A 20,553-nucleotide genomic window follows, 5' to 3' on the forward strand; every position below is an offset into this window, starting at 1 on the left:
GACACCAAAGACAGATAACCCACAGAACAATTATGCTTAGGCCTGGAATGTGCATGTCCAGGAGAAATATAGTTAGACATTTCAAACTTTAAAAAGTAAATATATATATTCTTAAATATTATCTAAGTCATAAACATTTACTTATTAGATATCACCCATTGAGTAACTTCAACTTTGCAGACCATAGTCAATAACAAAGAAATACACACACACACACACACACACACACACACACACACACACACCCTACACACACCGACACACAGAGATTTAAATTCTCTGAGTAGTTAAGACAAATGTCATAGAGTATCTTGCTCAGAACAATTCATGTAAAGCATTTAGACCAATGCCTGGTCCACAGAAGACCCTCCACTAATGTTTACCTATGATTATGCTCATGGTCATGATCATGATCATGAGTATGTGACTGCCTTGGCAGCCACTCAGAGCTTGGTTACTCTTATGCACAATTTCTCTTATTTAGCTTCTTTTTATGATGCATCTTTGTTTAGCTTCTCTCCATAAAAGATTAAAATAGAGGGTGCAGGAACATAGGTGGACATAGATAAAACACATGGAAAACTGTGTTAAATAGATAGGAAAAAGTCAAAATGTAATTGAGGCCATTTAGTGTAGGGGCACACTGCCTTCCACCTTTCTGGAGATCCTGAAGATATCACTGTACAATCACTGTGATGACACAGAACCATCCAGAAAGATTCTATGTTATGTTATACACTCTATTTAAAATGGGAGAAGAACATTTGCTGCCATTTAAAAATTTTATCAAAAATTTGAGTTCTTACAAATCATTGGAAGTTTGTCCACAGTGCCATAAGCCTGATGCATCCATAGGGATGTTTAAATTAAAAATAAGTGGATCTTTTCCCCTTTTGGTATTGGCTGATTATTGGTCATTCTAGTCTCAATTATCAATGTGAGATCATATATGATATGACGGTGATTGTAGACAGATGTCAGTATTTTTCATGTAATAGCTTCTCAGTGTCTCAACATAAATTTGTGTTTAAGAAAAGAATTGCTTCATTTTTTAAACTAGCAATGTGGTATACATGTACAAGAAATGGAGCTGATTGTATATTCAGCATAAGCAGGAGAATGCACATGGGTTGCTTTGCCTCCTGCTTATGTCTTTTCCTTCCCAGACTATTTAAATTCTTACTTTTACCCTGAGATGTCCAGTTTCACTGCTCTCCCATGCGATAAAGATAACCTTCACAATAAATTATCTTGCTCTCCCGAGTTTGGAAAAATCTCTTACAGTTTTCCTGAAGTTTCTGATTACATTTTTCATAGCATCTTTGAAGGGAAATCTCTATTAATTACATTGGAGGCTGGAAAAGCAAAGTGGCAAAGAAAAAAAAAAGCCCAGAGCACAGAGTATTCTTTAGCTGGCTGTCTTCAAGTCCTGGCAGCTGTTCTCAAGATGATTTTCCTTTTGAACTCCACCAAATGAGAGAAGTATTTAGGTACTATGCAAATAGCAACTAATTTCATCTTGGAGAGATACCACCTTTGACAGATTCATGTCCCCTTCCTTTGTCCTCTTCATTTTGATAAAGCCAGATGTCAAATTTCCAGCAAAGGGTAGTCAAGTGTCTTTTTCAATAAAGAAAGTTTATTATGACAATTTCCTGATCAATAGAAATAATGTGCCTTAAGGAAGGGGCACCTATTTTCTCATTTTTGTAGAGGTAACTAGTAAGCTTGACGCAACCATCAGGGATGAGGGATAGGTGATTTAGAAGATGTGAAGATAAATAAAGTTAATTCATATGTAAAATAAGTTTTAAATATCCCTGAGTTAGGGGATCTGCTTCTGGTCACATCCCGTGTGGCCATATATGGGGGCTAAACTAGGACGACTTCTCCACTCCCACAGAAGAATCAGAGTCCTGTCCAACCCCAGTTCAGTGTTCTTGCTGGTGCCAGGCTTAGGTGCAGCCCTCAGGTCCTCAGTAGGCACAGAATCCACCAGGAGTTTGAAGAATGACAATCAATTCCCCACCATTCACCTGGATGTCTTTGTAGGAGGTATTGTGAGTGGTCACGTTAAAGTAGACTTTGTCCTTAAAAGCTAGATGGGCCACTCCAATGGAGTCGACAGATTTGACCTTGCTCAGGGAGAAGAGAGGTTTCCGACCCTTCCGGTAATAAAGGCTGAGGCTGAGCTCCTCAGAGAAGTAGCCCTTCAGAGAGATGAGATAGAACCCATCACAGTTGATGATGATTGAGTTGTCTTGCACCTTCATGGTTTCATCCTTGTTTGGGGATGTGATGATGCAACCTGTCCCATTCCCACACTCTAAGGAGGGGAGGGCAAGAAGAAAAAAAAAAAGAATGATTTCTTAGCACAGCATTGGGCAACAATCTTCCAGTACATCTAAAAACATATGAAGAGAACATGATCGGGAAAGATTTTTGAAAAGAATAAAAGAAGGAGAGCATTGTGTTTCCACATGAGGGTTGGAGTCTGCTTTACCTGGGGAATGGAAGAAGAGGCAAAGCTAATACTAGTGGCCAAGAGGATTTCAGAACGGAGCTGGATGCAAAAACTAAGAGGTTAGAGCAATTGGCAGTGGTCGCAACAGACCAGTGGCGGGAAATGGCACTTCGAAGTTTCTCTGATTTTTCAAAACCAGGAGGTGTTGCCACTTCAGTGCTTCCTTCCTTTTTCAATGAATAGACAAGGGCAAAGGGTAGCAGGAGTGCCCCTGCCCAGGGCCTGCACACCCCATTCACACAAAGCAATTGCTCTTAATGCTGCCCTATCCTCTCTCCACCTGACTGTGAAGTGCAAGTTTGCCACATGCCCTGGGCACTGGACTTATCAACAGCATTTACTACTGACCTTTGCTAGCAGTCACTTACGTTTGATAATGCCGCCATGCCCAGAATGTCTGTGGGCTCAGTTCTGCTCGATACGATGTAGGTGGAAGAGTTCAAGAACACAGACCTGCTTCTCCATTTTACCTTTTTATTGCTAGTTTTTCCTGGAAAGTGCTTTGGGGAAAGTTACTACCACAGGAGAGAGAAAATAAAGGATGGGGGAGGACACAGATTGATAGCTTTGGTAGCTTTGTGTAGGGCCATTCCAAGTGTAAGGCAAAAAGACTAAATTTCTTTTATTTCTACCTCAGCCACAATATCATTGTGAATGGCCAAGCAACCACATCTCAGATTACCCACTCTGGTCCATGTCCCTTAGTCATAGGAGAGAATAGTCCCCACTCTTGGGCACAATTCAGTTAATTCTTGATTTGCATCAGGCCCAGGTGGCATAGTTTAAATTGAAAATGAAGACCACTTTTGGAGGGCAAGATATACTTCCCTTCAGGCAAATGAAGGGAATGAATGAAACAAATGAATATCCATATAGAAACTACTGGTGATTGTCCTAATACTAATCATGGATCCAAATAATGCTCTCCTAATAGTGGATCACCTTGCATTCATATTTGGGACCTCCCAACTCTCATTAAGACAGAATATTGTCCTATAATCAACTTAGTGGGAAATGATGTGTCGGAAAGTCATCCTTTAGTTTTCTTACCTACGAAAAATGAGAATAATTCCTATTCAGAGGTTTCCTGAGAGGCATATAAAGTGATTAATAGTGACAAGCATATATTTGGTAACTAATTACTCCCTTTTATTCTTTATACATTTTCTTTGTCCCTAATGAAAACAGCATGCAGGCTCTAACAATTGCAGGATTTCATATTTCCCAAAGAATAGGAAGAGATCCTGTTTGGGGGAAGAAATTAAGAGACTAGAAAGAAGATTCATTTAAAAGCATGAATCAGGGGCGCCTGGGTGGCTCAGTCGGTTAAGCATCCAACTCTTGATTTCAGCTCAGGTCATGATCTCAAAGTTTGTAAGATTGAGCCCCACATAGGGCTCCATGCTGGCAGTGTGGAGCCTGTTTGAGATTCTCTGTCTCCTTCTCTCTGTGTCCCTCCCCTGCTCACTCTCTCTCTCAGAATGAATGGATAAACATTTTTTTTTAAATAAAAACATGAATCAATTGAACAATACTTACTGGTAAATTGTACTTTGATACTTTGAATTGGAGGATACTGAGGTGGCACCTGATGGAGGAAAAAGGATATATTTTTAGGAAAAAAGGTGAACAAATGAAATTGACAAATCATATCCTATGAAGCAGAAATGCAGGAGCTATAGAAGGAATGACTTGACGAGAGACCATTTTTTTCTATGAAGATTAGACCCAGACTTGTACCTGCTCCCTTGCTTTTCTATAACATTTCCTAAGATGAGCCAGGAGTATTCTGTCATGCAAGCATCTAAGATCTGTCCTCACCTCTGCCAAACCCATCTCTAGTATATTGTTTTGTCTCTCTGAGCCCCCCTTTCCCATTTTGGATAACAGAGCATTTAATAGTCATCTTGAGAAATCCATTCAGTCAGAGATCCCCTCATGCAGAAGGCTGTGGCCAGTCATTCCACCATGGCCACAAACTCCCAGGATGCACTGGGAATGAGTTCTGGAAGCTTCCTGGCTACTTCTTCTTTCACTGCAACACAGGAGTAAGACTATCCTGTCTTCAGATCATACGGGCCATAGAAACTGGTCTAATCCTTCAGAATTCAGTAGATTTGAGTGCATATATTTCTAACATTGGCTCTTTCTCTTTTGTTTAATGGCTTGAAAAACCTAACTTGAACCAAGCAAGTACTTAACAGCAAGAGAGGTAAAATAATGAAGAAAGGAAGCCTGAATAAATGAAATGTCTATAGTAATATGATGGTTAAAAGAACAAAGCAGTTCAATACAGAGCAATCTCCAAAATATATGAAGTGAAAAAAAGGGGGCAGAATCATGTATAAAATATATTACCATTCACATTAAAAAATATTAATAATGCTTGTATGGGCATTAAATATATCTGAAGGAATTCTCAGAAAGTGGATCATAAATATTGCCTCTGGAAAATGGAATTGGAAGCCTGAGGTCAGGAATGGGGGGGGACACTTACTTTTCATGGTCTACTTTTTTTATATTTTTAAAATTTTGTACCATATGCTTGTATTACCTACTAAAAAAGGAAATTAAAAAGAAAAACAAAAAGCACCACCTATTGCTCCTGCCTGGAACAACATCTCTTCTCACAGATTATTTTTGGCAAGACATTTTGCTCAAAGGCATGGGGAGGGATTTGTTTTCATACCCTGGGGTGTGGAATCCCTGCTTCCCATTCTCCTGGCACACCAGTGGCTGCAGTCAAGCAGATTCCACTGGGGACTGCCCACACACATGAGGAATCCCCTACTTCCCTTCTAAGCCTTCTCATCACAAGCCTTACCAAGCTGAAACCAACAGGCAGCGTAGGAAGAAGGGAGAGCCTTTCTGAGAGCTGCCAGTGGTAAGCACATGGAGAGAGCTGTTGATTTAGGATGATTTGAGAGTCTGTCCCCTCCATGAACTATTTGTGACAGCTAAATTAGTATCCTTCATGCTTAAGGCAATGTTCTGGAAGAGGGCCTCTCAAAGGGCATATTACATTATCACCATAATCCCCTGGGTAAATAAATGCTCCCAATGCTCTCTAGCTGGTTGGTCCCAGCATGAATGGCCACATTTCAGCATGCAGCAACCTTGGTTTTAATGTCAGCGGGGCAGGTACAATGTCATCCCAGGCAAGTTTCATAACTTTCCTAGAAGTCAGTTTTTTCATCTTTAAAAATTACCAGAAGATCACAGACATTTCTTCCAGCATTAACTGTCCATGATTTGGATTTTAAAAGTTGCAGTGCTAAGTCAATTTTAATAAAAGAGAAAAACATGAAGGCTCTTCATCCAAGTTTACATCAAGCTCTGAGATCTAAAAGCCCTCATGACTTAATTATTTGACTGATTCTCCAAACACTCCCTGCAAATCAAAGGAAGTTCTGAATGTTTTGAAGTACCCTTACAAAGTAGGGGTGGTTATAACCAAGAGGACATTCTCTGAGACCAAGGAAAGCCAACGTGACTTCCTCTCTAGGGTAGATCTAACAGAACTCCAGGCTCAGGTTTCCTGTTTCTTCTCCTGAAGATTGACCAATATTAGACATTTACATATTCTCAGAAGTTTTCTTACTGGCATCAATACCATTAAGTCTAGGAAATGTTGTAAAATAAAATAAGATTCTCCTTTCCTCTTCTTCTGTGCCCTTCCACTTTTCCCTTCGTCCTCCATATTTGATTCTTCACACTCACTACCCCACTGCCGTGAACCACCCTCCCAACAGACCCTCCATTGCCTGGCTCCAACCTCCTTGTCAAGCTTTATTACCACACATATCCTTTCCATGTCATACGCTCTAGCCAACCATTTTCTCCAATCTTTTTGCCCTTGACTAGAGCCTGGTAGGATGAGACAGAGAGCACAGACTTGGGAGTCAGATTCAGTTCAAATTGTGACTTATCTAGCTCTGTGTATTTGGAGATATTATATACTATTTCTGAGCATTAGTCTTCATCTGTGTGAAACTATGGCATAATAATTGCTATTGGAATGTTCCAGATGACTGTGAAGTTTAAGTAAGAAACATGTGAAAGCACCCAGCAATCAGGCTGGCGAGCATTTGAAATATATTTGCCTCCTTTGTTCTCTCTGCCAAAAATGTCCCTCCATCTGTGTCCATCCATCAAAATATCACCACCTCAAGGCCTAAATCAGGAACTGATTTTTGGCTTCTGCACTCGCACAGTGAGTGTTTAAAGTCACTCTGTTCACATGAATGTTTATAGCAGCTTTGTTCATTATTGTCAAAACTTGGAAGCAGCTAAGATGTTCTTCAGTAAGTTAATGTATAAATACACTGTGATATATCCAGACATTGGACTCTTAGTGCTGAAAAGAAATGAGCTATGAAGCCATGAAAAGACATGGAGGAAACTTAAATGCATATTACTAAGTGAAAGAAGCCAATCTGAGAAGGCCACATACTGTATGATTCTGAATACAGAACATTCTGAAAAAGACAAAACCATAGAGACAGTTAAAGATCAGTGGTTGTCAGGTGTTAGGGAGCAGGGGGAGATGAGTAGGTAAGTACAGAAGTTTCAGAGTAGTAAGACTATTCTGTATGACACTGTAATGGTGGGCACGTGCCATTATTCATTTGTTAAAACCTATAAAATGTACAGCACCAAGAGTGGATCCTAAGGTAAAAAACAAAATAAAACAAAAACTCTCTATTGACTTCCACTCTACCACCATACGTCTCATCTGCTCTACAAGACTATTTAGCTGTACGACCTTGGGAAATTGGTACTAACTTGCTAAATTTCAGTTTTTTTCACCTATAAAATGGAAATAATAAAATCTATATCTTAGAGTGAAAGAAGATTAAATAATATAATGTTTGTGAATTTTCACCACATGGCCTGAAATATTGTAGGAGTCGACAAATGTCAGCTGTTATTTTCGGATGCACATGGAAGACAAGATCCATGTTCTTAATTTATTCAGCACAACACTACTCAAGCCTTATATATGAGTATGAAATGAAGGAATTATTACAATAGTGAATAAAGACTATCAAAGTCCCTGAAATATTAGCTCTTTGGCTCTCGTAGCCCAAAGAAACAGTACAAAAGCATCCGGGCCTAATGAGAAAGAATTACCAGAAAACAATCAGAAGATATTTATTTTACCCACATACAAACAAACATGGTCTTTTTTACCATGATGAAAAACAAAATCCTCAGATCCTTTCCAGATAGTAAAAGAAAAGGGAAAATATCAAAGGTCTCAGAGAGCTTCCATGTAAGAACAAGCTGGAAAGTCTGAAGAACCCACATCATTCTCAAAGGTGAAATCCAAACTCATGTAGGTCAAGCACATCAGAAAAAGTATAGTCCTGATGTTGGAATGAAGTGGTCTCAGAAGCATAAGTATAAAGGAAATCGTTTCCTTGATGCAAACAAGAAATGTTTGTTCTACTGAATTATTTGGTAGTTGATTGAATAATATGATTGTCATATTATTTGGTGGTTTGAAACAGCATCAACAATTACTGAGTATCTGCTGTGTGGCAGGCATTCATTCAACTCTGGGAACAGAAAGGAATAGAACACACAATTCTTATTTTTGACAAACATATGCCAGCTGAGGAAATAAAACCCTCCCTCTACATAAAACCTTTGGGAAACATCAATAGACAGTGTATGCGAAAAAGTTCCAGAGAACAAAAAAGTCACTGCAGGCTTTGGCAGCTCAAGGAGAAAAAACTTGGACAGGGGCCTTGAAAGAGAGAAAGGGACCAGATAAGCAAAAGACATTCTATGGAAGAAAGGTCTAGAAATGAGACCATTCTTGGTATTCAAGAAAAAAAAAATTCACTAAGAACTTATAACATGCCATGCATTAGGTTGTTCTTTCTCAGAATCATTACCTCATTTGCTGCTCAAAATAATCCTATTAAGTATGAATAATAACAACCCATGTTTTGCAGATAGGAAAATGAGAATCAATGCTCTTAAGAACTTGCTCACAAATAAACAGGTATTAACTTGAATTTGGTTGAACTCCAGTCCCTGATAATAACTTTTCACTTTATCCTGTATTATCTTAAGAGAAAAAAAAAAAAACCACAAAACCTATGAAAATATTTGTCAGAGGGTCCAAGATTAATTTGAATTATTTTCATCATAATACTAATGAGGAATAAATATTAGGTTTTACACAGTTGTCAAAATATTCATATATATCTCAAAATATCCAGAAGTTCTCCAGAAACAAAGCTCTTCAGACAACTCTACAAGGTCGTCTGTATTGTACAGGTTGGCAAAACTTCTAGTGAGGCTCTGATTAGGTTCAGTTGTCCTGGCATGGAGCAGCAGGCCCATGAACAAGTACAAAGTAGGAAGCAAGCAGGTGCTGCAAACAAGAGCCAGAATTAGGTCCATTCCTGGCCTCTCTTAGCATCTTGAGCACTGAACTGTCCAAGAACATGGTTGGGACATATCTGATGGCTAGAGTTTGCCTAGCAGTCTGTACCGAGTTCCCAAAAATGTGATGCTTCATTCAAGGGCTCATCTTGGGAGAGTGTGAGTTTCTAATTCTGACTCACTGGGATGTGGCAGGAGGCTGCCACCTTTATACTCATTTGGCATTTGTCCTGGAGAGGGGCATCTGTGGCAGGAGGGAATGATAGTCATCAAATATGAAAGCAGGAAGTGGGCTCCACACTTACTATGTGGGCCTTGCCCTTCCTCACTTGATGTCAGGCTACAGTGTCAGGATCCTGTGTGGGAGTGCGTTGGGGTGTGAATCAGTGTTGGATGGTGGGGAAAGAGATCTGTAAGGGGGACTCCCCAGTTGACCATGCCATCTCGCACTGAATGTGAGCCTCATCCACCTTGGGCTGCATGTCAGTAGAGAAGACCTGAGAGCTCATGAAAGCACAACCTCACAAGCTGTTGGTGTATGTCTCAAGGAGCCTCTGAAAAGAAAGATGGAATTTTCCATACTTAACTCATTACAGTAGGCTGGGGAGGTAGACTCTCATCCTGCCACATGTGTGTGTGCACTCGGTGGAAACAGCCTCCTTGCAAAGGGAAGGGCCCGCCTCTGATCGGGGAAGTTCACGAGCCCACTCAGAAAGGAATGAGAAGAATGGGCAAAAACTGGTACTTTGGCCAGGGAGGCTTCTGTATTCATAAAACCATATCCCCAAAGGTACATTTCTTAGAGATGAAGAGGTGTGGCCTTGAAAACCTCTTCTAATAAAGAGTCTTTTGTGGGGGATTTAATGAACACAAAGAAGAGCTGTTTTAATTGTCATCCAAACACTTTCTCTTGCTCCTCCCCACCTTTCACCGTGACTGCTGGCACCTTTTTGCTGTAATTTTTCTCCTACTATTTATTCTCTTCCCAACTACACAACCCATGTGAAATCCTAATGTAGCCTGCTTTCTCTAACCACTTCCACTCTTCCTGCCAAACTTACTTAGTAATGGAGATCTCTCAAATAGCCATTTACTGACCCTCTCCTATCTCAGAGAACAAGAACTGTGGTTCCATTGTCCTCAGTGCTTAGCAATTAACAGATTCCTAAGAGGAATCCAGGTCTTCAGGTAAACAACCAAATGAAGCATAAGCATCCAGGTGACATGAACATACCTTCAAAATTATATGACTGACCTAAGACAACCAATTATATCCCCAAGGGAAGGGTATTCTTGTATCTGGGTTTCCCTTTCCAGATTAACTGGGGAAGTCCTTAAAGTACATTGGCAGAGGAGTCTACCAAAACATTTCTAAGAACACCCTTCTTCACCCCAATGAATAAGTCTCCACCATAATATCCTTGTAGAAGCCTAGTCTCTAAGCAACTGGAAGGCTCTGTTAACAATGTGCCCACTGTATGATTATGAGTCTTACAATGCATCAAACATAATGGCATTCAGTAAATAATGTTTGCTGAGCTAAGGTGGAACTTAGCCCCTTAGACTATGCCCAGACCTTAGCTAGTGGCTACATAATCACATAATCACATAGAGCTGACACTGGCTGTAGCCAACATTATACACTGCTCAAGGTTTTTTGAAATTGCCTCATTCTTCCTTGAGTACAAAGGGAATAGCAAAATTATCACAAGCAATATATTTCTATTTGAAGTCACTCATTCCCCATTTCACTTGCTATACAAAAAGGAGGGATTGTTGCCTTGGGAGGGCAACTTAGTAGAACCGGACAAGGCATTCGTCTGGGAATAGGAACGCCTGGGCCTGGTTTGAAGCCATCTATAAGTCCCTTCTCTTTCTCAGTTTCTAATTTCCTCATCTTGATGTCCAACCTCAGTTAAACTGATGGAAAAAGCAGTAAGAAGTGCTTATTCACACTGTGGAATAAACAATGCCCATGAACTCTTCCATGTCAGAGATTCAGCAAATCACAACATTCAAGAGAAACCCTGGGAGACTGGGTGATAAGAAGACCTTTGAACAGATTTTTTCAATACAATAAATCCCTCTTCCTTAATAAAAGCAGTAGGTCTCCTTCTCAAGTGACTCCTTCTGATGGTTAGTGAACAATCAAAGATATCTCTAGTGTTCTTTGTGCAGTGAAGCTCTTAGCCTCATTCGCATGAGCCTAAATAATCCTCAACCTGTATTCTGCTGAAAGCTGGGATTGGTAACTTATAAAAATCATCATGGGATGATCATGGTGGTGACAATGACATCTTAAACTAAAGCCTTTCCTAATAGGTATAAAGATAGGTAGGTAGGTAGAGATATAGATAGATATAGATATAGATATAAATATAGATATAGATATAGATAGATATAGATATAGATATAGATATAGATATAGATATAGATAGTGGAATATTATACAGCCATAAAAAGGGTGAGATCTTGCCATTTACAACAATATGGATGGACCTAGAGGGTACAATGCTAAGTGAAATAAATCACACAGAGAAAGGCAAATATTGTATGTTTTCACTCATATATGGAATCTAAAAAGCAAAATGAATAAATAAATAAAAGCAGAATCAGATCTATAAATACAGAGAACAAATTGATGGATGTAGGGGGTTCAGAAAAATGGGTTAAGGGGAATAGGAGACAGGGGCTTCCAGTTATGGAATGAATAAGTCATGGGAGTAAAAAGTACAGGACTGTATGGAGATAGGTGGTGAACACATATAGAGAGGTTGAATCACTCTGTTGTACACCTGAAACTAATGTAACATTTTATGTCAACAAAACTTTAAAAGTTTTTTTAAAAAAAACTAAAGCCTTTCTTTTAAGGAATAGAAGAGAAGTAAAGCATCTAATGCAAAAGAGGAGTGTGCTCACTTTATACTCCCAGTCAAGAAACCAGGTACTGACATAGGTAGATAGCTTTCTGTGAAGCTTCTTACTGAAGTTTCTCACTGTACCCTATGTGGTTATCCAGTACGTCTCACACACTGTTATTGCTTCTTTAACCATCTTGTTTCCCCACTGTGTTGGAAACTCTGGGAGGGCAAAGAAGACCATATCTCACTCACCACTGTTTCCTCAGTGTCTGACAGGAAAATAATAACCATAGATATTGTTAAACAAGTAAATGAATAAGAGGTTTGTAGTGGTTTGAATAGTGTCACCCCCCCCCCCCCACCTTTCATGTCCATCTGGAAGCTCAGTTTGTGACTTCCTTTGGAAATAGGGCCTTTGCAGATGTAATTAGTTAAGTTAGCATGGGACCAACTAGATTAGGGTGGGCCCTAAATCCAATATGACTGGTGTCCTTAAAGCAAAAGGAGAGGACACAGTGGTACACACATGGAGATGGTGAGGCGAAGACGGTGACAGAGCTTGGGGTAACGCAACTACAAGCCAAGGAAGATCAAGGACTCCCGGGAGTCACCAGAAGCCAGAAAGAGGCAGGGAAGGACTCTTCTCTAGGGCCTTCAGAGGAAAGACTTCTCTATGGCCCTGGAAAGACTTTGACTTTGAACTTCTACCATCCAGCACTGTGAGAAAATACATGTTTGCTGGTTTAAGACACCTAGTTTATGGTAATTTATCATGGCGGCTCTAAAAAACTAACACATGATTGAATAGGTATTTACAAGCAGTGGCAAATCACACTTTCACATTAAAGTAAATCTTTGAATCAGAGTCTGACGGAATTACAAAGGCCTAGGGAGATTATGTAGTCTAATCTCCTTATAATTTAAAATAATAATAATAATAATAATAATAATAATAATAATAAAAGAGAGAAAATCGGGCTCAGAAAAAAAAGATGAGCTAGTACCCAAATTGAGGTCCCCTTTCTCATCTATGAATATACCAGACATGCAATATTCTGTCTTATAAAAACAACCATAAGGTATTATGCAACTGTTAAAGTTTCATTGATCATGTTACCTACATTGGCATAAATAGATTTAACTCTCTTTCAGAAAAGAATCTTCCTCCTCCATACTAGGTCACAAATCTTTCCCTCAATTTCTCCTCAAAAACTACGAATGCCAGAAAAGGAAACAAATTTTAAAACAGCCAGACAAAATTTGTAAAGCCAAGAGTCATGGAGTCTTAGCCAAGTGTAATGGAAAGAGACAGGACTAGAATTTAGACCTTGTCTTAATTTCTAACCTTGACTTTTCTATGTAAACCTAAACAAGTCTCTCAAGCCTCACATTTTCTCATTGAAAAACTGGACACAAATATGTGTGTAACTGCCTTCAAGGTGGTAGTGAATTAGTGAGGACAAAAGTACAGAAAAGATCTGCAAAAACAAGGGGCTGTTATTGGAAATAACAGGAGTGACAGCCCTCAGTTATCCCTCCAAAAAGATCTTGGCGTTCCCAGTCTTCATTGTACCGTATACAGGGCCAGGTTAGGAACTTTTGGGGAGTTTGAAGCTAAAAACACTAAGCACCCAACACATGAGTATTTCAAAATTTATTTTATATACAAAACATATATTTATAAATTTATAAAATATATAAATATAAAATATATAAATATATTTTATATATACTTAACTGTACAGTATGTGTTTTACAACTTATTTTATAACCCAGCAGGTTTTTATATTTGCCCTTAATGACTGTTTTTGCTGCTTGCTTTCAATTTTTTATGACACTCTCATCTTCATCCAGATCTTTGATGGTTTCTCTGGCTCTGCCGTAGCTATACCTACAGGAAAGCCCAGCCCTGAGGGTACACCATTTAAACTCACTGGACTCTCACTTCCCCACATATACAGTTTGCATTTAGGGAATGAAGGAAGCATTACTATCATATATAATGCTCACTACATTAGTGTTGGGAGAATTAAAGTTGAGCCTACTGTCCATTTTTCTATTGGCCAGAGTATGTTCTTAAATAGCATTTACATGTTACCAAAGCTAGACAAATTTATACAATTAACAAGCCACCTAAGCTACATCTTAGAATGAAAGGTCTGCGGAAAGCAAATTTGATTATGCTAGCCCTATCCCCAATGTTTCCAGTATCATGAAAAAGATAGCATGCTTTTTCTAGACGTAATTTTCGACTCTATTTGGCAACCAAGTCATTGGAGAATTGGATAAAATATACCAAACTGGAGGGGGGGGGAGGTGGAATAGGCATGTTCTAAGTGTGTCATTTTAGATCTCTGAACCACTTTCGGATGCTAACCCGATAACACTGTTATGCCTTCATAAATTTCTCCCCTTTGCTCTTCTTTTCTCCCACCCAGTCGTGGGCTCTCACTTAGAAATCTATGTTCAGAAATGCTAGCACTATTACAAGGGTTTTGGGACTTGTTTTTAATCCTAAAAATTACAGTAGCAAAGTCAGTGTTCATGAAGCTAAGGTTAACCTTAACTATGATACGCTTTCTGAGGTCACGGGGTGTGCATACATGTGTATACATGCCACAAAGTAAACATTTTAGTGGCCCTAGCCTTATGGAAGCATGTTCATGAATAATAATAATAATAATCTTAGCATTTACAAAGCTCTGCAACACAACATTTGCTCCTCACAACAACCAAATTCTGATTTTGGAAATGATGAAACTGATGCTCTGGGAATTTTACAGAATTTACCTAGGGTCATGAAGTTAAAAGGCTGGACTGAACCAGTCATCTAGTTTCTGGTCCAGCACACTCTCCTGTATATCAACAGCTCCTCCAAAAGTTTGCGATGTTTTGTAATTTCATGTAAGGAAGTGTTTTGATTCCTTCATCTGGAAAGATATGGACATCAAAAGTATGGATGGTTACAAACAAAACACACAAGCTATAGGGTGTCGGGACCATCTATTTCACCTGGGACTGGGAAATAACCTTTCTACTTTGCAGTTCAGTTGTTTATTTTCACTCACCAAACATAACATAAAAACAATATTGCAGGGGTGCCTGGGTGGCTCAGTCGGTTGAGCATCCGACTTTGGCTCAGGTCATGATCTCGCGGTTCGTGGGTTCGAGCTCCGCATCAGGCTCAGTGCTGACAGCTCAGAGCCTGGAGCCTGCTTCGGATTCTGTGTCTCCCTCTCCCTCTCCCTCTGCCCCTCCCCTGATCACACTCTGTCTCTCAATAATAAATAAACATTAAAAAAATTTAAAAAAAGAAAACAATATTGTACATGGCTTCTCTAGCCTAGATGTCTCCAGAAGATTAATGTTCATTTTCTATGAATGAAAAATCCCTGAAGAGTGGAAAGCTGCAGTTTCTGTAAGAGTGAAGGGCACAGAAGTAATTGCTACTAAAAGAAATAGAATTGGAAGGGCAGGATGGTCAGCCCTGGGCAAGGCTGGGTTTACTTGGTGCTGGTAGTTAGGGGCTGACATCAGAGAAAAGGAATTGGGAGATTATACTCTTGGGTCTATACCAAGCTTTCCAGATCTCCTGTGCATGTGTGGATATGTTTGTTTCTGTATCTGTACATGTATGTGACATTTTCCAACATGATCTCTCCAAATTACTCTGTCCTATTTTGAATATGTGGGTGAGAACATGTAGCTAAAACTTTCATTTAGGAAATATCATCACTGTGTAGAACATGTATCTAAGTTTTTCACTGAGAAAATATCATCACTGTGTAAATAGTCAACAATATTAGGCCCCCGGGTACTGTTCATCCTCTTACACGTGGATCAGCACTTAGCTTCCTGAGAAATAAGCTCTTTAAAAATAAATAAATAAATCTGAGAATGGTTAGTTTTACGGTGGTGCCCCCTAGTGCCATATGAGATTTGATTCACTTTCTGTATTTGCCAATAAGTAGGCCACAGAGTAGAGAAGCGAAATTTGGAGAAGCAACAATTTTAGTAATGTTTCCTGTATTTTCTTTTGCATATTAATAAATAAATGTGCCCCTTGGCAAGAGTGACAAGACCCTTTGTGATCTGCCCCTGCCTAAGTTTTCAGCCTCATCTGCCACTTTTCCCTATGAACACTTCAACCATTCTGAACAAGGAAGCCTTCTGCCCCTACCCAACACCATCTCTCTTGTCTGTTTAAAGAATTTCCCCTCTTTGTTCTAATATCAGCTGAAGCATTACCTGATCCCCGAGCTTCTACCGTCTCTGAGTTTATGGGGTTTTATCTCTAGATAGGCTATGTCTAATGCCTGCTCAAAAATCCAAAGATTCTGTATGTTTTTATCAGTACCTCCCCTAAAAACCTGAAAAATATTTAATAACAAATCAGTTCAATCCTTCAGATGTTTCTTTTCAATTCTCACAGAATTGTTTATGAAATGCAAACTCAGTTGTATCAGAAATCACTTATTTGCATGTCATTAAAAAAAAGTATTTCTAAAAACTTGTTAGGTTGCATGGGGACGCATTTAAATTGAGCTAATCTGAGACAAGATTTTTCAAGCAAAAACACCTCTTTTTCTTCCTAAATGATACAAATAAAAGTCCAAGTTATAGCCTGACATTTCATCAATAAACTGTGAATTCTAATCCTGGGCATTGTTGGTACAGAAGACGTCAATTCACTTTCCAAGCATCTCCACTTTTGTTCTTCCCACCAGTAAAAGTGGAAGGAATGTAAAACTTTCACTGGGGGGTTGCTGAAGAATCATCACTAAAAAAAGGACACCTGGGTGGCTCAGTCAGTTAAGTGTCGGACTCTTGATTTCAGCTCAGGTCAAGATTGAGCTTGGTGTCAGTCTCCGCTAAGTGTGGAGCCTCCTTAAGATGATCTGTCTCCCTCTTTCTCTGCCCCTTCCCTGCTCACACATGCAATTTTGCAGGTGCTGTCTCTCTCTCTCTCTCTCTCTCTCTCTGTCTCTCTTTCTTTCTCTCTCTCTCTCTTCTTCTATCTCAAAACAAAATTATCACTAAAAGCCCTCACCTATATAGAGTGCTATAGTGAAGGTGGTATAAATCTCGTAAGAGCCCTGGCTTCAAAAACCCTGAGACACATGGATATAATTTACACAAACTCCATGCTTCATAGGTCAACTTTTTTCTGCCATTGTTCTCAGATGAAACTACAGATACAATTGGGAGCCTGATATTTTAAATGGTGGTCCCAATAAATATCTAAAAATGTCTATTGGCTTTAGTGACAGAAGCACTCAATTTTATAACTTGTGTCATGAATATTCTTCTAAGGCATCCACTTCTTTCCCCTTTCTAAATAAGGCATTTAGCTAACCCATATTAAGTTATCTGATATGTGTATGATATGTGAATAAGTACAAGTTACAAATATATGTGCAAATTTGATTTCCCCCAGTCCCTTCTTAAGAAGCATAAATCCATAAGCTTAGACACAAAAACCTGTTTACTTATATTTTGTATTTCTCAAATCCTCATACCCATTCTACAAATATATATATGAACTACATACTCACAGGATATCGAGCTGTAAGAGATCTTTCTGTTCATGTGATCCAACTGCCTTGTGTTAAAATGAGTAAATCAAGGCCCAAAGAGGGAAGTTACAGAAGGAGTGGGTAAGATCTATCTTTCTTTCTCGCATCTCAAAAACTCAAACTTCTGCTTTTCACGTAAGTAAATAAAACTCAACAGAGTGGTGGGAAAACAAAAGGTTATTAAATAAACTTGATTGAAGAGAAAGCCCACTGTCAAATGAAGTTTAATAGCTATATCTGTATTTTTTTACAGACCTCTACATGTAGGCAGTTATTTTATAAAGCTAAAAGTTAAATCTAGGAAATGAAGAAAAATCATGATTATTTTCCAAATATGTTTTCCTGCAATAAAATAGATCCAGTTTAACTGGAAAAATGATCAGCATTTCAGCTCAATTTCACCCTTTAAACACATCACTGGCATATCATGTGGTTTTTTGTTTTTTATTTTATTTTAGTGGGAGAGTGTGTGTGAGTGGGGGAGAGGAGGAGCAGAGAGAGAGAAAGAGAGAGAGAGAGAGAGAGAGAGAGAGAGAGAGAGAGAGAGAATCCTAAGCAGGCTTCACGCTCAGCATGGAGCCCAATACAGGGCTTGACCCCATGACCCTGGGATCACGACCTGAGCCTAAATCAAGAGTCGGACACTCAACTGACTGAGCCACCCAGACACCCCTGAAATACCATGTTTTATAAAAGTAGGGGTTTGATTTAAATCACCACCAACCCCATCCTTCAACCCCATTTCAACCAAAATTCCAAACAGCTTATCAATGAGTTTAGGAAGGCTACCAGTCTATGTCCCTTTTTCAACAGCTACTCTACACCCTTCTCTCCTCTCTCTTTCTCTCTCTTTCTTACATGCACACTCACACACACACTGCCGCCACAACCATTTGATCAAATTCCAGGGAGAATACACATGACCCATCTATGCTATCCTTCCCCCTAATAGACTAAATGAGATTAAATGTAAGGACCCATTATGCTGCCCTTGGGCCTACAACAGTACAAGAAATTATGTTAGCTAAGACAGTCTAGCTAAGAAATAAGAAAAAAAAATTAAAGGTAATGTCAAGTGAAGAATTTCAAATATCTGTGCCAGAAAAAAATTTTGTATCCTGAGTATATGAGAGCACATTTCTTGAGAAAACAGCTCTAACATACCTCCTGGGTCTTTGCTTCCATTTCTGTGCCAGGACCACAGAAAGCTAATTCTCTCGTAGCGATGGGCTCACTGTGAATTCGAGCATCCTAGAAACTCGTGCTTATGTTTCCTTCCAAGCTCTGTTCACCTAGTCACTGGGTGATTTGCCAGAAAGGACCCCTCTCCTCAGCATCTCCTAGGTATTGACAGTCCAGGGCGGCCCTGCCACCAGCTGGCTATAGAGCTGTTTCACCTTTTTCTCTTTCCTGCTCAGAGCCCTGGTGCAATTGTTGAGCCTTGACTGGGGCCATCTGTCTTGTCTTTTTATCATCCCACGGTGTAAGGAAATATGTAACACTGTGGTTGTTTGAAAAGCACTCTCAGGGCTCCTAGACCTGGTGAATGCACTCAGCTGTTCTATTTTTGGTCATTCTCTTTGTTTTCTTCTCAGAAAAGCCTAATTCCGGTCTATGTCTTAGGCATCCTGCCATGGACACGTTGCTCCTCCCCCAGCCCTCCCCTCTAATCGCCTACTCTAATTTCACGCAAGGGGCTCTGCACAGAGAAGGAAATGTGTGACAGGATGAAGAGAGGACTGGCACCTTGTGCTTGCTGGTCTGCAGACCTGACATGACACCAGCTACGCTTCTGGAATTTAGGAACATGAGCCCTCTCTGCGGTACAGTGATCACAACCGCACTCCCGCCGGCCTCTATACACCAAAAACCCCTACTTCCGGTAGACAAAGACAAGCCCAGGCATTGGCTAGGACTCTGCTTATCTTCTCCTGGTCTAATTTAAAGTACCCAGTCTCTGACATGGCCATCAGAAATGAAACCTCCTACTGTCTCACCTTTCCCAGGGAGAGGCTTTTCCAACCCAAAGCAGCCTGCCAAGGAAACAAGAATGATCAGACTGGCCCCAACAAGGGACCATGGGAAGATTATACATTTATTTCCTTTTCAGTGGAATCTCTTGTAGTCAAGAGCATCCCTAAAGACCTAATAATGTTTGTAGTTATAAGCAAGTAAATTTAAAAAATAATGTAAAATGGATCAGAACAAAGAGAAGGAAAAAGGGAAAGAATATCTGCATTAAGTGGGGGAAATACATAGAAAGATGATCACCCACTACACAATGCATTGGACAAAGTGGGAAGAAGACAAAGTGATGTCTGTAGGTTGTGACTGGCAGAGAATAGCTGAAATACAATCTCTGATTAAGTTGGTGGGGTCATCATTTGGCCATGTATGCATATGCACGTGAACATGCACATCTCTGCCCTTAAAAAACACAGGTTAGCTATTTAAAGGAACTTAATGTTGGTACCTTCAGCATTCTTCAAAAAGCAAATCACCTATGGGGTTTATGAATGCAGTGGAAAGGTGGAACTGGTCCCTTTCTTGTTTCCTTTTTATATTAATCCCCTGATCAGATGCTTACTAGCAGAATGGGTAAAGCAAGTATAGCAGTGGCTCCATGCTTCAAAGCGACAGCTCATAAAGGAATGTCAGGATTCTTGCACTGCGAGGAAAAGAAGAATCCAGAAGCAGTGCCCATGCCCTACCTCCACTGTGCCCCACCACTGCCACTACTGAAAAGAAGGAAGGAAACGAAAGACAGGAGGGTGTTTGACCACACTTTACAATCCCTGAGGGGCAGGTTGGGGGGCAATCAGGAATTTTGACATCAGACTATTTCCAAATGACTGTAGCTGCTGGAGCTACCATCATCACAAGCTGGAGGAAACAAAGGGCCCAGTGGAGCATCTTACCTGGGAAGCATAGAAGTGCAGGCAGATGTAGGTGAAACACAGGAGCAGCCCCAGCCCCTGAATTACAGCCGCCACCAGCAATAGCTTGTTGCTCTGGAATCTTCGCCCTGGTGCGTTTCCCACATTCTCATCCAGGGGTTGGACCCCTTCCATCTTCACAATCTGGATGCAGGGAAGATGAAAACTGTAACAAAGGGGAGCCTGATGGAGGACTGACCTCTTCCTCACAAAGAAGGAGGGGAAGGGAAAACAAAGCTTATCAATCAGAAAATACA

At 39.9% G+C, this 20,553-nt stretch overlaps 1 protein-coding gene across 1 annotated transcript in view; it reads right to left on the reverse strand.

Moving 5' to 3' along the window:
* Positions 1-216: 216 nt before the first annotated feature.
* TNFSF4 (TNF superfamily member 4) overlaps positions 217-20,553 on the reverse strand; it is a 188,279-nt gene continuing 167,942 nt past the window's right edge. Inside the window, exons 2-4 of the mRNA XM_047840321.1 lie at positions 20,279-20,440; positions 4,064-4,112; positions 217-2,326 (exon numbers count right to left, since the gene is read on the reverse strand). Coding sequence (XP_047696277.1) covers positions 1,977-2,326; positions 4,064-4,112; positions 20,279-20,431 — 552 coding nt within the window. The 5' untranslated portion in view covers positions 20,432-20,440 and the 3' untranslated portion in view covers positions 217-1,976. The remainder of the gene's footprint in view (positions 2,327-4,063; positions 4,113-20,278; positions 20,441-20,553) is intronic.

Source organism: Prionailurus viverrinus, chromosome F1 (genome assembly GCF_022837055.1).
Source record: "Prionailurus viverrinus isolate Anna chromosome F1, UM_Priviv_1.0, whole genome shotgun sequence".
Taxonomy (NCBI): Eukaryota; Metazoa; Chordata; class Mammalia; order Carnivora; family Felidae; genus Prionailurus; species Prionailurus viverrinus.